This window comes from Chiloscyllium plagiosum, chromosome 9 (genome assembly GCF_004010195.1).
Source record: "Chiloscyllium plagiosum isolate BGI_BamShark_2017 chromosome 9, ASM401019v2, whole genome shotgun sequence".
Classification (NCBI taxonomy): Eukaryota; Metazoa; Chordata; class Chondrichthyes; order Orectolobiformes; family Hemiscylliidae; genus Chiloscyllium; species Chiloscyllium plagiosum.
Genome location: NC_057718.1, coordinates 56,838,800 through 56,859,632, shown reverse-complemented (window position 1 = coordinate 56,859,632; position 20,833 = coordinate 56,838,800). Strand labels below are relative to the sequence as shown.

General features: G+C 41.7%; 1 protein-coding gene across 13 annotated transcripts in view; it reads left to right on the top strand.

The window, feature by feature from the left end:
* Positions 1–20,833, top strand: part of LOC122552880 (girdin-like) — a 402,403-nt gene that overhangs the window by 188,496 nt on the left and 193,074 nt on the right. For all 13 annotated transcript variants that reach the window (XM_043696008.1, XM_043696001.1, XM_043696009.1 and 10 more), the window contains exons 14-15: positions 201–338; positions 18,843–19,913. In XM_043696008.1, the coding sequence (XP_043551943.1) occupies positions 201–338; positions 18,843–19,913 (1,209 nt within the window). The remainder of the gene's footprint in view (positions 1–200; positions 339–18,842; positions 19,914–20,833) is intronic.

Below are 20,833 nucleotides of genomic sequence, written 5' to 3'. Positions count from 1 at the left end.
ATACTTAATTCTTTATTGCGAGACTTCTCAAACTCTCGAGTTCTCAGTGACAGCAACCTCCAGTCTGATGTCATGGCTATTGTCAAGTACCAAAATAGGGTCACAATGGGGAAAAAGTCTCAGAAGCACTGCCTTACTGATGATAAGCTGTCGAATTGCATTTGACAATTAAAAAGCAATGTTATTTCTTCCTGTTTTAGATGGAGAGACTCCAGGGAGAGATCAGCAATGAAAAACAAAGTATGCAAAGTGTTGAAACACTCAGCAATGATCTTATTAAAGAGAAGACCCAGCTCGAAAAAGCTATTGAAACCATTCGAGAAAATACGGAGGGACAAGTAAGAATAAATGAGAAAGTATATTTTCGCAAGTCTGTTCCTTCATTTCTTAGCCAGGTTATGTTGTGATATGTTCATATTCATGCAACTTTGACACTCAAATATAAATTAGAAGATTTCATACCTTAAATTATGTTAGTATCACCGTAGATGACTCAGTTTTAATCACCATGCAGTACAAGTTCTCGAACATAATTTCCTGGTCATTTTGCTACTGGTCTTCAGTTAGAATAAAAGCAGTTCATCAAGACAAATAGACTGGTGGCAAGCAATGTCCTTGTTTGAGCTGAGCAGTTACGTACATTTAAGTTTTTTTGTTTGTTCACAGGATGTGAATGTTACTGGAATTGGCAGCATTTGTTACCCATGCCCAATTGCCAAGATGAAGTGATAGTGATCTGCTTTGTGTGCTGCTGAAGTCCTTGTGCTATAGGTACATCTGAAGTCCTGCTTGAAACTGAGTTCCAGGATTTTGTTCAGCAATTTTGTTCAAAGTCAGAATGGTGTATGGCTTGTGGATAACTTTCTTGTGGTGGTGCTCCAGACATTTGCTTCCCCTGTCCTTCTATCTGATAGATGTTATGTGTTTGGAAGATGCCATTGGAGGAACGTGGGGGAATTACTACAGTGCATTTTGTAGGTGGTACACACTGTTGCTACTGGACATCATTGTTGAAGAGTAAACGTAGAAAGTGGTGGATGAGTTGCCTGTGATGTGGGCTGTTATCAATGTTGTCAAGCTTCTTATGTAATGTTGGAGCTGCACTCCGCCAGGCCAGTTGAGAACATTCGATCACACTCTTGACTTGTGCCTTGTAGATGGTGGACAGGCTTTGAGCATTTAGTAGGTGAGTTGCTTGTTGCGGTGTTCGTAGCCTCTGACCTACTCTTATAAATGCAATATTTATTTGACAAAACAACTTGTGCCTGTTTAAGGTTCAGTTGGGCTTCAGCTAGTTGGTGCATTTTGCATGATTATGCCATTAACCCTGTATACCTGTCACTCAGCATCTCATTCAGGGTTAACCCAAAATCACATGCTTCTGCCAGTTGTCTTAACCTTGCCAAAAATCCCAATATGGATTCCCTTGATTCTCGAATTAAAACCGATAGCACCTCAGAATTAGAGGAGGCTTGGGATCATAATATTCCATAGAAGCAGAAATTAGGTCATCGAGTCTGCTCTGCCAATCAGTCACGGCGGATAAGGTTCTCAACCCTATTCTCCTGCCTTCTCCCTGTAAACTCCGATCCCCTTAACAATCAAGAACCTATCTATCTCTGTCTTAAATATACTCAATGACTTGACCTTCACAACCATCTGTGGCAATGAATTCCATAGATTCACCACTCTCTGGCTGAAATATTTTCTCCTCATCCCTCTCGTACACGGTTTTCCCTTTACTCTAAGACTGTGCCCTCTGGTCCTAGTCTTTCCTGCTAATGGAAGCATCTTCCTAATATCCACTCTATCCAGACCTTTTCAGTATTCTGTAAGTTTCATTTAAATCCTCCCCTCATCCTTATAAACTCCAGTGTAGACCCAGTGTCCTCAAACATTCCTCATATATTAAGCCTTTCATTCCTGGGATCATTCTTGTGAACCTCCTCTGGACCCACTCCAGAGCCAGTACATCTTACCTGATGCATAGGGCCCAAAATTGTTCGCAATATTCTAAATGTGGTCTGAGCAAATCTTTATAGACCCTCGGAAGTACATCCCTGCTTTTATTTTGTAGTCCTTTCGAAATAAATGCCAAAACTTCATTTGCCTTCCTAACTACCAACTCAACCTGAAGAGAATGCTGGTCTAGAACTCCCAAGTCTCTTTGCACTTCAGATTTCTGAATTTTCTCCCCACTTAGAATATAGTCTGTGCCTCTATTCTTCCTACCAAAGTGCATAACCTCTCACTCTCCCACATTGTGTTCCATCTGCCACTTTTTTGCCCACTCTCCTGACTTGTCTAAACCTTTCTGCAGCCTCCCCGTCTCCTCAACATAATTTGTGTCTCACCTATTTTTGTATCATGTACCCTCAGTTCCTTCGTCTCGATCATTAATGTATAAAGTGAAAATATTTGGTCCCAACACTGACTCTTGCAGGGCGGTAACGTTAACGATTTTCCAGTCCTCTGGGACCTTCCCAGTGATTCCTGAAAAATTACCTCCACTGTCTCTTCAGAACTCTAGTCCATCAGGTCCATGTGATTTTATCTACCTTCAGACCTTGCAGTTTTTCTAGCATCATCTCCTTGGTGATGGCCACCATCATACTCACCTCTGAGCCTTGACTCTCTTGGACTTTTGGGATGTTACTCATGTCTTCCACAGTGAAGACTGATGCAAAGTACTTGTTTAGTTCCTCCACCATTTCTTTGTTCCCCATTACTACTTCTCCACTGTCATTCTCCAGCAACTCAGTATCCACTTTTGCCTCTGTTTTGCCCTTTAGATATCTAAAGAAACTCTTGCACTCTTCTTTTATATTACTGGCTAGCTTATCCCCATTTTAATCTTCTCCCTCCTTATTTCTTTTATAGCTATCCTCTGTTGGTCTTTGTAGACTTCCCAGTCCCTGGCTTCCCTTTGACCTTCACCGCATTATATTCTTTCTCTTTTGTTTTTATGCTGTCCCTGACTTCCCTTGTCAGCCATGGTTGCCTAGTTCTCCCTTTAGTATGCTCCTTTTTCCTAGGGTTTAATTCTTGCAGTGTCTCCCGAATTACTCCCATAAACTCCTGCTATTGCTGTTCCATTCTCTTTCCTGCTAGGCTCCTTTTCCAGTCAATTCTGGCCACGCCTCCCTCATGCCTCTGTAGTTGCCTTTATGCAACTATAATATAGTTACATCTGATTCCAACTTTTCACACTCAAATTGCCGAGTAAGTTCTGTCATATTATGGTCACTGCCTCGTAAGGGTTCCTTTACCTTAAGCTCCCTTACCAAGTTGGCCTCATTGCACATCACTAAATCCAGAATTGCCTGTTCTCTGATGGGCTCCACTACAAGCTGTTCCAAAACACCATCTCCTAGATATTCCACAAATTCCTTTTCTTGTGATCCACTACCAACTTTATTGTCCCAGTCCACTTACATATTGAAATTCCCCATGATTACTGTAACCTTGGCCCCCTTACATGCCTTTTCTAACTCCTGTTGTATCTTATGCCCCACATCCTGACTACTGTTTGGAGGCCTGTACATAACTTCCATTATGGTTTTTTCACCTTTTGTGGTTCCTCAACTCTACCCACATAGGGTCAGATGATGTAGAATCTGTCATTTCTTGCTATTGATTTAACACCATTTGTTACTAAAAGGCAACTCCACCCGCTTTGCTTACCTGCCTGTCTTTTCGATAGGACGTATGTCCTTGGATATTTAGCTCCCACTCCTGGAGCCATGTCTCAGTGATGCTCACTACATCATATCTGCCAAATTCAATGTGTGCCACAGGCTCATTTACCTTATCTTGTACACTGCATACAATCAGATACAACACCTTCAGTCCCTCTTTTCATTGTCATCCCTTTATCCGAAGTGCTTTAAGTTAGATTCCTAATCCTTTCCAAACACACTGCCCTATTTTGTGTTCTGGAGACTTTAATGACCCCTGAGTTCTATTTTCATTTTTTTCATACTTTTCCATGCAATTGAATGTACTCCCCACATGCTAACCTGCTTGTGATCCATGATAGTACTTGGAGTTATGCCCCCCACTCTCACCAATTAAAGTCCAAATATTCCTTAGCTAAATCCATCAACTCTTAATAGGTTTTGGTATCTGTTGCCTCGGAAAGTTAGGCACCTAATAACCAAAAATGCTGGGGGTCTGCAAGCAGTCAGAAGGATTACTCATTGCTGTTCATCTGCCCCATTGTCATTTGCCCAGAAAGAATAACACATTCTGGGCCCAATCTTCGGCAGGATTGAATGAGTCAAGCTTCCCAAACAGCATGATGCCAGAAATAGTTAACCCCAACTCAAAGATGACTGTTGCAATTGAATTTCTTGAGCATGCTTTTCTTTCAGTGCCACTGAAATAACTGGGCGGAGGCTGTTATCAAATCACCAAGTCACTCTTTTTATTTACAGGTTCTTTGACTAACTAGCTCAGAGTCAGACCCTAGAGAAGTGACATTCTCTGAATCTCCTGTATATACCCAGGTTAACAGCCCCAATCAAGGATCTCCCGAATCAGTGATCCACTTGGCCCTTGTTCCAAATCACTGCATTTGTGATTGTTGGAGGTCAGTCATCTCAGCCCTAGGACATCTCTGCAGGAGTTTTTCAGGACAGTGTCCAGGTCCAATCATCCCCCAAACCCCCACAAGATCTGAATAATATCCATACATCGACTGACAATTGGCAAGTAATGTTCACAAATGCCATCACCAGGAAGAGACAATCTAACCATCATCCCTTGACATTCAATGGTGTTACCATCACTGAATCCCCCATTACCTATATCCTGGAGGTTACCATTGACCAGATACTGGACTGGACTCACCAAATAAACATAGTCGCTATAAGAACACATTATAGGGTAGAAATACTGCAGTGAGTAATCCAACTGACTCCCCAAAACCTGTCAACCATCTACAAGGCCCAAGTCAGGAATGTGATGGAATATCTTCCACTAGCCTGGATGGGTGCAACTCCAACAACACTCGAGAAGCTTGACACCACCAAGGACAGCCACTTGATAGACACCTCATCCCAAACATCAACTTGCTCCACCACTGACATTCAGTAGCTGCAATGTGTGCAATCTACAAGATGCACTACAGAAATTGAGCAAAGATCCTCACACAGCACTTCCATCTAGAAGGGCATGGAACACACAAGCAAGTTCCCCTTCAAGCTTTTTCCCATTCTGACTTGAAAATATATCACTGTTCCTTCACAGTTACTGGGTCAAAATCCTGGAATCCCTACCTAACAGAATTGTGGGTTAACCCACAGCAGGTGGACTGCAGCAGTTCAAGGCGGCAACACACCACCACCATCAAAGGCAACTAGGGACAGACAATAAACGCTGGTCAACTAGCAACATCCACTTCCCACAAATGAGTTAAAATGATCAATTGTTGGGGAAGTTTTGGAATTAAGGAAATAATAGCAAAACATTTTGAAAGTCATAATGTACTGAAGCAGAATCGTCATGACTTCATTTATTAGACTAATTTATTAGATGTGAGTTGGAGGAGTCGGTGTTGGACTGGTGTGTACAAAGGTAAAACTCACACAACAGCAGGTTGTAGTCTAGCAGGTTTATTTGGAAGCACTAGCTTTCAGAGCACTGCTCCTTGCAACCACCTGGTGTTGTGATTTTTAACAAATTTATTCGAGATATTGGAGAAAGTCTCAGCCGGACTGGATAGAAGGAACCTGTAGATGTGTTCTATTCGAACTTCCAGAAGATGTTCAACAAGGCACCTCTCAAAAAATTTACATCATAAATTGAGAGCCTACCATGTTAGAGGTGATGTATTTGTATGGATAGATAATATGGGCAGGAAACAGCAAGTGAGGATAGGGAATTATTTTTCAGATTGGTGATCCATGATCAGTAGGGTACCACAGGAGTCAGGATTGGGTTGGAGTAAGAGTGGGGAGTTCTTACTCCATCAGTACAAGCTGGGGAGACCACATCTAGAGTACTGTGAGCAGTTTTGGTCTCCTATTTAAGGAAAGATATCACTTCATTGGAGGCAATTCAGAGAAAGTTCACTTGGATGAATACTGGTAGTGAGGGATTGTATTATGAGTAAAAGCTAAATAGGTCGGCATCTACTCACTGACGTTTAGGAGAATGAGAGGTGGTCTCACTGAAACATATTAGATTCTTATGGGACCTGACAGGGTAAATGATGAGAGAATGTTTCCCCACATGGGAGTGTAGAACCAGAGACATAGTCTTAGAATTAAGGGGTGCTAATTTTAGACTGACGAGGAAGAATTTCTTCTCTTGGAGAGTTGGGTTTTTAGAATTCCTTGCCACAGTACTGTGGGGACAGAGTCCCTGTGTATATGTAAGGCTGAGATAGATTCTTGAACAGTAGCGGAATCAAGGGCTTTGGAGAAAGGGCAGTAAAGTGGATGAGAGGAATGTCAGATCAGCTATTATGGTGAAGAAGTAGATTTGAGGGCTGAATGGCGTTATCCTGTTCCTATTTCTTTGGTCTTGTGTCATTAATAAAGCAGTAAGACGGTTTGGCCTAGGACAATATCCTAAGGAACTTACCGGGCTCTTGTGGCATAGTGGTAGTGTCTATACCTCTGGAACAAGAGGCCCTTGTTCAATGACTACATCCCTCCAAACAAACCACCCCCTCACCTCTGCCACCCCCAAAAAACAAAACAATCAAGTTCAGGGATGTAGGCCTGGTCTCTCTCTTGGATTTTCCTCTGATGTTTTCACCCCAGTCCGGTTGCGCTGATTAGGATTCTGACACAGGCAGTGTTTACCAGATCATAGCTGATCTCATGTCCAGGATGTCCCGAGAGTTTCCTCCTCTTCCAGCAGTAATAGTATTGAGGTTGTATCCATCTCTGACTCCAAAGCTTCCTTGACACTAGATGCGGAGGGGGAGAACATATGGTCTCTGACAGGCCTTCTGGCTGTTCTCAAGGTCGAGTTGCGTTTTGCTTCTGCTCTGTTAGTGAGATAACAGCTTTTAGGTCATCCACATGTTTGTTCAGGACTGCCTCACCTACCCAAATGTCATAAGTCACAGGACCTGAACCAGCAGCACCCTCGCCTCGCACCCATGCAGGGCTATTCCCATGGTTCTGGCACCAAATTTAACCCCAAATTAAGTTGTCTCTCGCTTGGAGGAGGTATGTGGCTGGCTTTGGTGTTCCTGCTGCCATTCCCCTCCCCCACACATCTGGGAATATCAGATTTAACCTGGTGTGAAGTCTTCCCCACATCAGCAACTCTGCTGGAGCTATCCTTGTTGTTGCATGAGGAGTGTGGGGTGGTCTTTTAATCAAACAGGAACCACTACAGTTGAGTATCAAGGGTCACATTAGTTTGCTTGTTCAAGCCTGCCTTCAAGGACTGCTCTTTCCATTGGACCTTTGGATGATATGGAGCTGTCCTATGTGCCAAATGCCATTCAATTTCAGGAAATACTCAAATTCCCTGCTGATAAATAATGTTTTGTTGTCTGTGACCAATACTATCATGAACGGTGCTCACAGCTTCTCAATTGTCATCCCTGAGTTTGCTGAAACTTTATGCACATCCAATCACTTTGAATGGGCATCCACAATGACTAGGAACATAGAGCTAATGAAGGGACCAGCATAGTCTACATATAACCAGATGCAGGGTTTATCCCGTCATTCACACGAATGTGGAGCAGCCGCTGGTGGCAGTTTTTCCTTGTTGGCACTTTGGGCACTGCACTACAAACGCAGTTATGTCAGAAACCAACCCTGGCCACCAGACATAGCATCTTCATCTTGGAAACTCCTGAATGACCCTGGTGGAGTTCAGCCAGTATCTGGCAACAACCTTTACTTAGGACAATTGCCCTTCCTTCCCAAAGTAATATTGGTTAGAGACAAAAAACTGCAGATGCTGGAATCCAAAGTAGACTGGCTGGAAGAACACAGCAAGCCAGGCAGCATCAAGAGGTGGAGAAGTTGATATTTCGGATGTAACCCTTCAGGACTCGGGGTGGGTATGGGGGGAACTGCAGATAAAGTGGGTGGTGGAGGATAAGGTGGTGAAGTGGGGATAGGTGAAGACAGGCAGAGGGTACGACCTGGTTGGTCAATGAGAGGAATGAATCCGGTAGGTGGCTGGGAGGAATGGAAGAGTTGGGGCATAGAGTTGTCCAATTTCAAATAACCTCCCTTCCTAGCCCTTCCCCCTCCCTTCCATTCCTCCCTGGCCATAACTAGATTCACAAATGGTAATCTGGGGTAGCCCTTGTAAAATGATCTCCATGGTCCACTGTAAAAAGGTACAGGCTGATGACAATCCAAATGGCAGTCTTGTATTTTGGTATAAACCCTTATGGGGTTAACTGGCGTATTTCTGAGACTCCTCATCCAGTTGCAGTTGCAATTGCAGGTGCACATGGCTCATGTCCAGCTTCGTAAAGGATGGCCAGCCAAGAACTTTGCATACAAGTCCTCTATGCGAGTGCTTGGATATTTATTTAACTGCAAGAAGTGGATTACCATTTGCTTAAAATCCCCACAAACATGAACTGAGTCACCAGGCTTCACAGATGGTATGACTCGTGCTGCCCATTCTGCAAATTGCAGTAGTTTGATTCATTCAATTTCCATCCTCTTGAGTTCTTGCAAAATCACTGGAATTGTTTCCTGGTTAACATGTAAAGTGGCTTTGGCCTCTTTAATAGTCCTTAGCCCTTCCTAAATAAAATCTTGGGTATTTCACTAGGACTTCACTGAGGCAGCTATTTTCTATTTGAAAAATGTTGAGCCAATTTAGGTGAATCTTTCTCAACTAATTCTGCCCCAACAGGCTTGGGCCCGCACCTCTTACTACCATCAATGGTAACTGCACCAACTGCTTCTCATAGATCAGAACCGAAGTGCTAATTTGCAATGATTCCTCAGTGTTTGTCCTTTGTGTGGCTGAGGTCTTCTGCAAACTTAAAGGTTGGGGACCCGAGCGAATCTTGTTAAAGACAGACTCTGCAACCACTGATACGGCTGGGCCGGTATTGATCTGTGTGACCATTTAAACAAACGTTAATAGATTTTAATTTGGATGTGGATAAGCAATCTAATTTTTCCAAACTACGTGTAGGGGGACGTGAGGGTGTGCACTCTCCTGGGGACCGGCCTACGAGTTTTCTTGAGGTAAATCAGACCTTGTAGGACTACTTTGCTGTCTCGAGTCGGCATGCAGGCAACAACTACAACGGCTTGCCAGCCTAGATCCTGAAGAACTTTTTGGCCGCTTGGCCTAAGCTTGGCTTTATTTGGGGTTCTTCTGTGGGCCTTTCGAGGTTCCCTCTGCACAGGATTTGCTTTACTTGAGGCTCTGTGAATGCCTACACACAAGTGGTGTACCCCAAGCTCAGTTGGACAGGTGAGGATGTTCACTTCCATTGGGATGCCCTGTAGTTCCCATTCTCCACTTGCTGCATTTTTTAATAACAGAGCTAGCTGTAGTGCCTGTTTGAGGTCCAGTTGGGCTCAGATAGTTGGTGCATGGTTATATCATTAATCCCACATACCAAATGGTGTCTCAGCATCTCATTCGGGGTTAACCCAAAATCAGATGCTTCTGCCAGTCGTCTTAACTTCATTAAAAATCCTGATATGAATTCGCCTGGTTCTCTAACAGCCGAATGAAACAGATAGCGTCTCAGGATTAGAGGAATTTTGGGGTTGTGATCTTCCTTAACTGCCTCAGTCTACTCAGAAGATTTTAGTGTCTGGTGTTCTGGAAAAGTTAAGCTCCTTATTACTCAAAATGCTGCGTGTCCATAAGCAGTCAGAAGGATTACTCATTAGTTTTCATCTGCCCCAATGTCATTCCCCAGAAAAAAATTACATTCTTTCCACATACTGGACCCAGACTTTAGCAGGTGCAAGTGAGTCAACTTCCAAATAACAGCATGATGCCAGAAATGCTTACCCCAACTCCAAGATAACTGTCGCAAATAAATGTTCTTCAGGCACGTAATATTTTCTCCTGTCACTACTGCAATGAGGCCAGTACCAAGGCACCCTTTATTTACTTGTGCACGTACCACTGACTATGGCTAGCCTGCTCAGATAGGTAAAAACAATGACTGCAGATGGTGGAAACCAGATTCTGGATTAGTGGTGCTGGAAGAGCACAGCAGTTCAGGCAGCATCAGTCCTTCCTGATGAAGGGCTTTTGTCCGAAACGTCAATTTTACTGCTCCTCGGATGCTGCCTGAACTGCTGTGCTCTTCCAGCACCACTAATCCAGAACCTCGCCTGCTCAGAGTCAGTCCCTGATCTGAGGATATTCCCAAATATTGTTCAACCAGTGCCCCTGATTGGGGTTGTTAACCTGGGTTAATCAAGGACCTCATAGTCAATGAGGCCTACCTAGTTTTAAGCACAACACATGCAAAACTTATGGGACTAATTGGGTTCATAAGAATGGTTGCAAAAAAGAAGCACGGAATGAAAAACTAACGGAATAAATTATAGGTTTAAAGACAGCAATGAGTCTGATGGTGAACATTGCTGAGTGTGCAGGAGAAGTGAATTAAAATGGTTTTTGCTGAGGTAAAGTAATCCCTTATTCCTCAAATGATACATCAAGCCCATGGTTGTCTTGCATTCTTCTCAATTCCTATCCACTCAATCTCTTCTCATAAGATAGGCCCTCCATATCTGTTATCAGTCCAGTGAACTTTCTCTGGATGCCTTCAATGCCAATATATTTTGCCTTGGACAAGGGACCTAAAACTTTGCTCGCATTCTAGCTGTGGAGTACTTTCTATAGTTTTAGTAAAACCTTTCTAATTGTATGCTGCATTCCCTTTGGGGAAAAAAAGCCAATTTCCCAGTTGCCTTCCCTATTGTCCTCTGAACTTGGATGCGAGCTTTTTATGATTCATGGTTGAGGAGCCCTAAATCCCTTTTCTTCAGCATTTTGTAGACTTACTCAATTTAAATAATATTCACCACCTCTATTCTTCCTGCCAAAGTGCATAACCTCACATTTCCCTGGGTTATCTTCCAACTATCAAGTATTCGCCCACTTTCTTAATCTGTCTGTACCCCTCTTCAGACCCTTTGTGCCATCCTCACCACTTGTCTTCTCACCTATTTTGTTTTGTCTGCAAGCTTGGCTACAGTACACTCTCTCCTCATTCAAGTCATTAATATATACTGTAAATAATTATGACACCAGCTCTGATCTCCGTGGCACTTCACTAGCTTTAGGTTACTATCCTGACAATGCCTCCCTTAACGCAACTCTCTTAGATTAGTTAATCAATCCTCTATGCATGCTCCTATACTACTTCCAACATCATAGGTTCTTCATTAAGGTTAGAGCCAATTGTGTGGCACCTTATCAAATGCCTTTTGAAAACACACATATATTAGATCTATTGCTTCCCCTTTACCTATATTGCTTGTTACCACCTCAAAGAATTCTGGTAAATTTGGTCAGGCATGATTTTCCCCTTGTTGACTCTGCTTGATAATATACTGCTGTGCAACTGTGTTCTTTATGTAGACTGTCATTTATTCCCAATAACAGATGATAAGCTCGCTAATCTCTAGTAAACCTTTTTTCTCCTCCCTTTTTAACTAAAGATATTACATTGGTAGTTTTCCAATCCTCCATTACCTCTGTAGCTACTTCTTTTAATATTCTAGCATGCATCCCATCAGGACCAGGGGACCTATCTGTTAATACAGCACAGGAAGAGGCACTTTGGCCCTCCAAGCCTGTGCCAACAGATATTGCCCTTCTGTATTAAATCTGTCCTCCCTTACAGGATCCATATCCCCATATTCACTTCCAATTTATGTATTCGTCCAGGTGCTTCTTGAAAGCTGCTATTGTGTCTGCTTCCACCATCATCTCTGGCAGTGTGTTCTGGGTACTTACGGCCTTTTAAATGAAAAAGTTGACTTGCACATCTCTCAAAATTGCACTGAAAATGTATTGCTGGAAAAGCGCAGCAGGTCAGGCAGCATCCAAGGAGCAGGAGAATCGACGTTTCGGGCGTGAGCCTTTCTTCAGGAAAATGTGTACTTGAAGAAGAGTTCATGCCCGAAACGTCGATTCTCCTGCTCCTTGGATGCTGCCTGACCTGCTGCGCTTTTCCAGCAACACATTTTCAGCTCTGATCTCCAGCATCTGCAGTCCTCACTTTCTCTCAAAATTGCATCCCCATCCAACCCTGAACCTATGTCCCCTAGTAATTGACCTCCCCACACTAGGAAAAAGTCTCATGCTTTCCACTCTATCCATGCCATTCACAATCTTATAGACTTCTATCTGGTCACCCTTCAGCTTCCTGCATTCTAGTGAAAACAAACTCAGAATTTCCAACCTTTCTTCATCGCTAAAATTCCCCATACCAGGAACCATACTGGTAAACCTTTTCTGCAACTTCTCTACAGCATCCACATCCTTCTGGTAGTATGGTGACTAGAACTGTATGCAATATTCCAAGTGCGGCCCAACTAAAGTGCTATAAAGCTGCAGCATAACTTGCTTATCCTGATACTCAATGTCATTTTCAAAGAAGGCAAGCATGCCATAGGCCTTTTTTTACTATCCTAGCTACCTGCGCTGCCATCTTCAGGGATCTGTGGACCTGCACAAACAGATCCCTCGACATATGTCTCTGCCGTTCACTGCATAATTTACACCTGCCCTTGACCTTCCAAAATGCATCACCCCACATTTGTCCAGATTAAACTCCATCTGCTGTTTTTCTGCCCATGCCTCCAACTAATCCATATCCTGCTGTATCCTCTGACAATCCTCCTCACTATCTGCAACTCCACCAACCTTTGCATCCTCCACAAACTTACTAATTAGACCAGTCACGTTTTTCTCCCAATCATTTATGTAGACCACGAACAGCACTGACCCCTGTGGAATACCATTAGTTTCAGCCCTCCATTTCCAAAAAACATCCTTCCAACACTACCCTCGGTTTCCTATGACTGAACTAGTTCTGTATCCACCTTGCCAGCTCACCCCTAATACCATGGGACCTCCGCTTTTGTACCAGTCTGCCAAGAGGGACCTTGTCAAAAGCTTTACTGAAGTCCATGTAGACAACATCAGCTGTTTTTCCCTCATCAATCATCTTTGTCACCTCCTCAAACAACTCAATCAAGTTAGTGAGGCATGACCTCCCCTGCACACAACAATGCTGTCTATCTCTAAATTGCTTCCAAATACGTGTAGATCTTGTCCCTAAGAATCTTTTCCAGTAATTTTCCTACCACTGATGTGAGGCATACAAGCCTATAATTTCCTGGATTATCCCTACTACGTTTCTTAAACAACGAGACAGCATTGGCTATTCTCCAGTCATCTGGGACCTCACCTGAGGCCAAAGAGGATGCAACGATGTCTGTTACTGCTCCAGCAATTTGTTTTCTTGCCTCTCTCAATATTCTGGGATCACATCAGGACTCAGGGACTCATCTATCTTAATAAGATGACAACATCTCTTCCTTTTTAATAGCAACTTGCCTTAGAAATTTGGCATTACCTTCCCTGAGATTATCGTCCACCAATTCCTTCTGTTTGATGAAAACTGACACAAAGTACTTATTTAGGACCTCACCTGCCTCTTCTGGCTCCACACGTAGATTCCTTCCTTTGTCCTTGACTGGCCCAACCCTTTCCCTAGCTACCCTCTTGCTTTTTATAAAGCCTTGGGATTCTCTTAATCCTGTTTGCTAAGGTCTTTTCATGATCCCTTTTTGTCCTTCAAATTCTTTATTTAAGTTCTTTTCTACTTTCCTTCAAGGACTTCATCAGTTCCCATCCTCCTGGATCTTATGTATCCTTTTTCTTTTTGACCAAAGTCATAACATCCCTGGTAATGCAAGATTCATCTAACTTGCCATACCTATTCTTCATCCTTGGAGATACATGTCACTCCTGAACCTCTATCAACTGCCGTTTGAAATACTCCCACGTGTCCGTTGTGGATTTTCCCTCAAACAGCCACCTCCCAGTCAAAATTCTCTAGTTCCTGCCTAATATTTTTGTAGTTCACCTTCCACCATTTTCACACTCTTTCATCTGAGGACTGATGTTATCCTTACCAATGAGTATCTTAAAACTCTGTTTCTCCTAATATTTGTTCTCTAGTGATTGTTATTTTATTTATTTCCTCTCCACTTTTTTGCCCTGTGAATACTTAATAATTTTGGGGTGCTGTAAGGGTGTTTGCTGTGAAGAATGATGCAAAGTATTCAACTTTTCTGCCATTTCCTGTTTCCCCACCTTATTCTCTAAGGAACCCAGGTTCACTAGCCTTTGTTTAATACTGTTAAATGAGCAATTGTTATTTGTTTTGATATTACTTGAAACTTTGCCCTCAAAGTTAATTTTCTTCCTTCTTTGGTTTATATTTTGTGGGTTTTAAAAATTTTTCCAATCCTATGGCTTACAACTATGTTTTCCTACATGATACTAAGCTGGTTATCCACTTTGGTGGCAAGAACAGGAAGGCAGATTACTACCTAAATGGAATCAATTTAGGTAAAGGGGCAGTACAAAGAGATCTGGGTGTTTTCCAGTCAATGAAGGTAAGCATGCAGGTACAGCAGGTAGTGAAGAAGGCTAATAGCATGCTGGCCTTCATAACAAGAGGGATTGAGTATAGAAGCAAAGTGGTTCTTCTGCAGCTGTACAGGGCCCTGGTGAGACCACACCTGGAGTATTGTGTGCAGTTCTGGTCTCCAAATTTGAGGAAAGACATTCTGGCTATTGAGGGAGTGCAGCGTAGGTTCACGAGGTCAATTCCTGGAATGGCGGGACTACCTTACGCTGAAAGACTGGAGTGACTGGGCTTGTATACCCTTGAGTTTAGAAGACTGAGAGGGGATCTGATTGAGACATATAAGATTATTAAAGGATTGGACACTCTGGAGGCAGGAAACATGTTTCCGATGATGGGTGAGTGCCGAACTAGAGGACCCAGCTTAAAAATACGGGGTAGACCATTTAGGACAGAGATGAGGAGAAACTTCTTTACCCATTGAGTGGTGGCTGTGTGGAATGCTCTGCCCCAGAGGGCAGTGGAAACCCAGTCTCTGGATTCATTTAAGAAAGAGTTGGATAGAGCTCTCAAGGATAGTGAAATCAAGGGTTATGGAGATAAGGCAGGAACAGGATACTGATTAAGGATGAACAGCAATGATCATATTGAATGGTGGTGCAGGCTCGAAGGGCAGAATGGCCTACTCCTGCACCTATTATCTATTGAAAACAGCCTCAGCCTGTTCAGACTCTCCCTGTAGCTCAGATCCTTCAATCCTGGGAACATCCTTGTAAATCTTTTCTGAACCCTTTCAAGTTTCGCAACATCTTTCCGATTGGAAGACCAGAATTGCACACAATATTCCAACAGTGGCCTAACCAATGTCCTGAACAGCCGTAACATGACCTCCCAACTCCTGTACTCAATACTCTGACCAATAAAGGATAACATACCAAACGCCTTCTTCACTATCCTATCCAACTGTGACTCCACTTTCAAGGAGTTATGAACCTGCACTCCAAGGTCTTTGTTCAGCAATACTCCCTGGCACCTTACCATTAAGTGTATAAGTCCTGCTAAGATTTACTTTCTCAAAATGCAGCACCTCGTATTTATCTGAATTAAACTCCATCTGCCACTTCTCAGCCCATTGGCCCATCTGGTCCAGATCCTGTTGTAATCTGAGGTAACCCTCTTCGTTGTCCACTACACCTCCAATTTTGTTGTCATCTGCAAACTTACTAACTATACCTCTTGTGCTTGCATCCAAATCACTTATGTAAATGACAAAAAGTAGAGGACCCAGCACCGATCCTTGTGGCACTCCACTGGTCACAGGCCTCCAGTCGGAAAAACAACCCTCCACCACCACCGTCTGTCTTCTAACTTGGAGCTAGTTCTCCCTGTATTCCATGAGATCTAACCTTGCTAATGAGTCTCCCACGGGGAACCTTGTCGAACGCCTAACTGAAGTCCGTACAGATCACATCTACTGCTCTGCCCTCATCAATCTTCTTTGTTACTTCTTCAAAAAATTCAATCAAGTTTGTGAGGCATGATTTCCCTCGCACAAAGCCATGTTGACTATCCTGAATCAGTCCTTGCCTTTCCAAATAGATGTACATCCTGTCCCTCAAGATTCCCTCCAACAACTTGCCCACCAGTGAGGTCAGGCTCACTGGTCTGTAGTTCCCTGGCTTGTCTTTACTGCCCTTCTTAAACAGTGGCACCACGTTTGCCAACCTCCAGTCTTGCGGCACTTCACCTGTGACTACCGATGATACAAATATCTCAGCAAGAGTTCCAGCAGACACTTCTCTAGCTTTCCACAGCATTCTCGGGAACACTTGATAGGATCAGTGAGTGGGCAAAGATACGGCAAATGAAAAACTATTTGGGAAAATATGAAGCTGTTGTTTTGGCAGGAAGAATGAAAAAGAATACCGTCTAAATGATCAGAGATATCAGAGCTTTGAGATGCAGGGAGATCTGGATGTCCTTATGCATGAATCACAGAAGGTTAGTCTGCAGGTACAGCAAATAATTAGGAAAACTAAAAAGCATGTTATAATTTGAGGGAAATTAAAATCAAAAATAAGGAGTTTATGCTGCAGTTACATAGGGAACAGGTGATACTACACCAGGAGTACTATGCACAGTATTGATCACCTTATTTAAGGCAGGAACTAAATGCATTAGAGGCATTTCAAATATTTACTAGACTAATACCTGAAATGGGTGAGTTGTCTCATGAGGAAAGGTTGGTCGGGCTAGGTATGTATGCAATAAAGTTTAGAAGAGGAAGAAGTGACTTGAGTGAAACACTTAAACCTTGAAGGGTCTTGACACTATAGATGTGGAGAAGATGTTACCTCTTATAGGAGAAGCTAAAACTGGGGGTCACTATTTAAAAGTCAGGGGTCATTCATTTAAAACAGAGATTTGGCAATTTCTTTTTCCTCTGCAGATCATGAGCCTTTGGAACTCTCCCATGAAAGTGGAGTCCTTGAATATTTCAAGGCAGAGTTAGCCAGATGCTTGTGAGAAAGGGGTAAGAAGTTACTGGGATAGATAAACAGTGGATTTGATGTTACAGCCAGATAACCATGATTGTAATGAGTGGTGGGGTAGGTTAGAGTGGCTGAATGGCCTACCGCCACTATGTATGTTTGTGATTAGATGCAGAGTTATGCAAATTAGTAGTCAGCCCACAAAAGTTGAGGCTGAGGGAGTTCCAAAGTGTTATTGTGTTAAAAGTTGGATTTTGGTGAAGAAATGGAGATCCTCTTACAGATGTACATATGAAGAGTAAATAGTTATTTAATCAGGTAGTATTACCACCGACATGTTGTAAAACAATATTGTAGAGAATGTATGAAATTATTTTGGCAGGATATGCAGTAATGTGGAAAACTCAAAAGATTGATAAACTGGCACTTTTACTGGTCCAGTCTTCATTATATGTGGTGCAGTTTTGTAAAAGTACCATGCACGAGGATGGTAGGAAAACATCCACATACAATCAAACGCAGCACCTTTAATACCTATACCAGATTTTGAGGAACCATTCATTATGGTTTTAGTAGACTGTGTAGGACCATTAATGAAAATGAAGCAGGACATCAGTATATTTTTCATATTTTGGATATGACAACTCAGTTCCCAGAGGCTATCATTTTGAGGACAGTCAACAGCTCAAACAATCGTGGAAAAATTTAAATGTTACTTGTTATGAACTACCAACAGAAATACAGAAATACATTCTCTGACTGAAGCTTCTGTGCATTCCATAGTATCCTACTCATTCCTCATGCTAAGTTCCATTCCTCCAGTCCATTGTCATGGTGCACATATCAGTTATTTGTTCTTTCACACACTTCATGTCTGTTCTTCCTCCCCACTCATAGTTCCTGATAATTTCTCTACCAGATCAGTTCAATTTTTAATGTCCTGTTTAATTTTAATTAGGGAAGTGGGGGCAAGTGTCAACGAGGTAGACACTTCACTGCAGTGCTGGCTATTGACATTATTGATTAGATGTGCACAATGCTGAGAGATATTTGAAGGCAAAAGTTCTTAGCTTCAGGCAGCAGTGCCTGAGAGATTCATGTCCCAATGTATGTGTTGTTTCATTTATTCAAACTGTAGTTAACTGGATCTCTTTCTGATCATAAATTAGCCACCTAATGTCTTCCCTTGTGCTGTTAACTCTATATTGTGCTTATTCAAGATGATATTGAGACTCTTAAATTAGAAATTTTACTTTTGCTTAAACTCAATGTGAATTTTTAATATTCTCCCTTAAATTTGAATAATTATAGTATTTCAAGAAATTAGATGATACTTCAGTTCATTAAGCTCTCGTGTACAGTGTTAAAATTCGGTCCATGTTCGCAATGCATCAATTATTTTGGATCGGAAGCATTTGTCATTAAAACTTAGAAGACAATATGCAAATTTAGTAATTTAAGTCATTTGTATTTACTGCAAATGTTAGTAAATAATTGAAAAAGAAAGTGAAAAATGAAAACTACATTAATTTTGTTTTCCCAGATCTTGTGTAAACATTCTTTTTGTATTGTTTTGGTGACAGTCCAATGACAGTACTACCTCTTTTCAAGATTACTTTATAGCTCTTCATAGCTGTTGCAAATCAACTTGCTTCAACAGTAATTTATCATAAATGTTTAACAAATTGCAGAAGAATTGTGACAAAGAACTAGTGTTTACAATGTTTGAAATTAATTTCCATCACTTCACATGTATGTTCTAGATCAAAGTATTGGAGCAGGAAAATGAACATTTGAATCAGACCATTGCATCCCTGAGGCAACGAGCACAAATCAGTGCAGAAGCTAAAGTGAAAGATATCGAGAAAGAAAACAAAATTCTACATGAATCTATTAGGGAAACTAGTGGCAAACTGAACAAATTAGAGTTGGAGAAGAAACAAATCCGAAAGGAATTGGAACACTATAAAGAGAAAGGAGAAAGGGCAAAGGAACTTGAGACTCTTTTGAGCCGCTTGGAAAGAGAAAATGAACAGTTGCAGAAGAAGGTTACTGCTCTAATAATTACATGTGAAAAAGTCGAAGTCTTGGAACAGGAGAACTCTGATCTAGAAGTGGAAAACAGAAAGCTGAAAAAGACTTTAGATGGCTTGAAAAACCTTACACTGCAGTTAGATATATTAGAGAAAGAAAACAACCAACTTGATGAAGAAAATTTACAATTGAGGAGGACAGTGGAGAGTTTGAAGTCTAATAGTGTCAAATTGGCACAGTTAGAACTAGAAAACAAAGAACTGGAAAATGAAAAAGAACAATTAAACAAGAGCCTGGATCTCTTGAAGGCTTGTAATAAGAAAACTGAACGTTTGGAAGTAAGTTATCAAGGGCTTGATTTAGAAAATCATAGGCTCCAAAAGACTTTAGAAAATAGCAACAAAAAAATTAATCAGCTGGAAAATGAATTACAGGACTTAGAAACCGAAAACCAGAGCTTACAAAGAAATCTGGAAGAATTAAAAATTTCCAGCAAACGGTTGTTACAATTAGAGATGGAACACAAGCTGCTGGAGCAAGAGAATGTCCAACTGGAGAAAGACAAGAAGCAGCTTGAGAAAGAAAATAGGAGATTGCGCCAACAGACTGAGATCAAGGACTCAACACTGGATGAAAACAACATGACGATTTCTAATCTTGAAAAAGAAAACAAATTACTTGTGAAAGAAATCAACAAGTTTAAAGATCTTCATGGACGACTGAAAGATTTAGAAAAAGACAATAAAGAGCTAGTTAAACAGGCAACTATTGATAAAAAGACTCTAGTGACATTAAGAGAGGTAAGATACTTATTTTTGTTATCTGGGTGATTAAGTTACCAGGCTGTCACAGAGGATAACCTGCTCATTGTAAGGGCAGAAGGGGAAGGGAGGAAATGGAAAGTTTGTGGTAGCATGATGCTAGAGGTCACGAAAATCATTTGAGGATGATTTCTCAACAGAAAACCTGGTGGGGTGAAGGGCGGAGACAATTGGAATCCTATTGTGGGTCTGGGATCAAAATGAAGGGCTAATATTTCCCCTTAGTAGGGGCAATCAGCCCTTCACAATTGAAGATCCTATCCATTACAATAATGGAAAATCATGACTAGAAAAAAGAACATTTCAGAATGTTAAAGTATGCACAGTTGTTCTGAACTACCTGATCAAAGGGAACAGTTTCTTTAATTCTACTCAGTCACATACTTTATTCATTTTAACCATCAATTAAACCACTCTATATTTTTATATTCCTAATGTAATCTGCTAAGTCGCAATATCATTCTGGCATGTCTGAACTGCACTCCTCTCCACAACATTCTTTTTCAATGAAGATTATTTTGATTCAAAGCATTAACATTGCTCCCCTCTCTGTACAAAGAATACAGCTTTGGTTAGACTGCATCTGGAATACTGGATTCGGTCTGAGCGCCAAATCACATGAATATTCTTCAGCACCTTGTTTCTGTTTCAGAATATTCTTCATGTGATTTGGTGCTCTGACCGGATCCAATATTCCAAATGCAGTCTAATCAAAGCTGTATTCTAGGAGTGTCCAGCCTGGAGCAGTGTCCATTTTCTCTGTTAGACAAATTTACTGATCATTCATCGGGTCTCCATAGTTAATAATAAGATAACTTTACCCAAGAAGGATTTTAGACTGAGATGAAAACAAGCTACATCTCCATTCAGAGGCACTTTTCTGATAAGCTTATCAACAG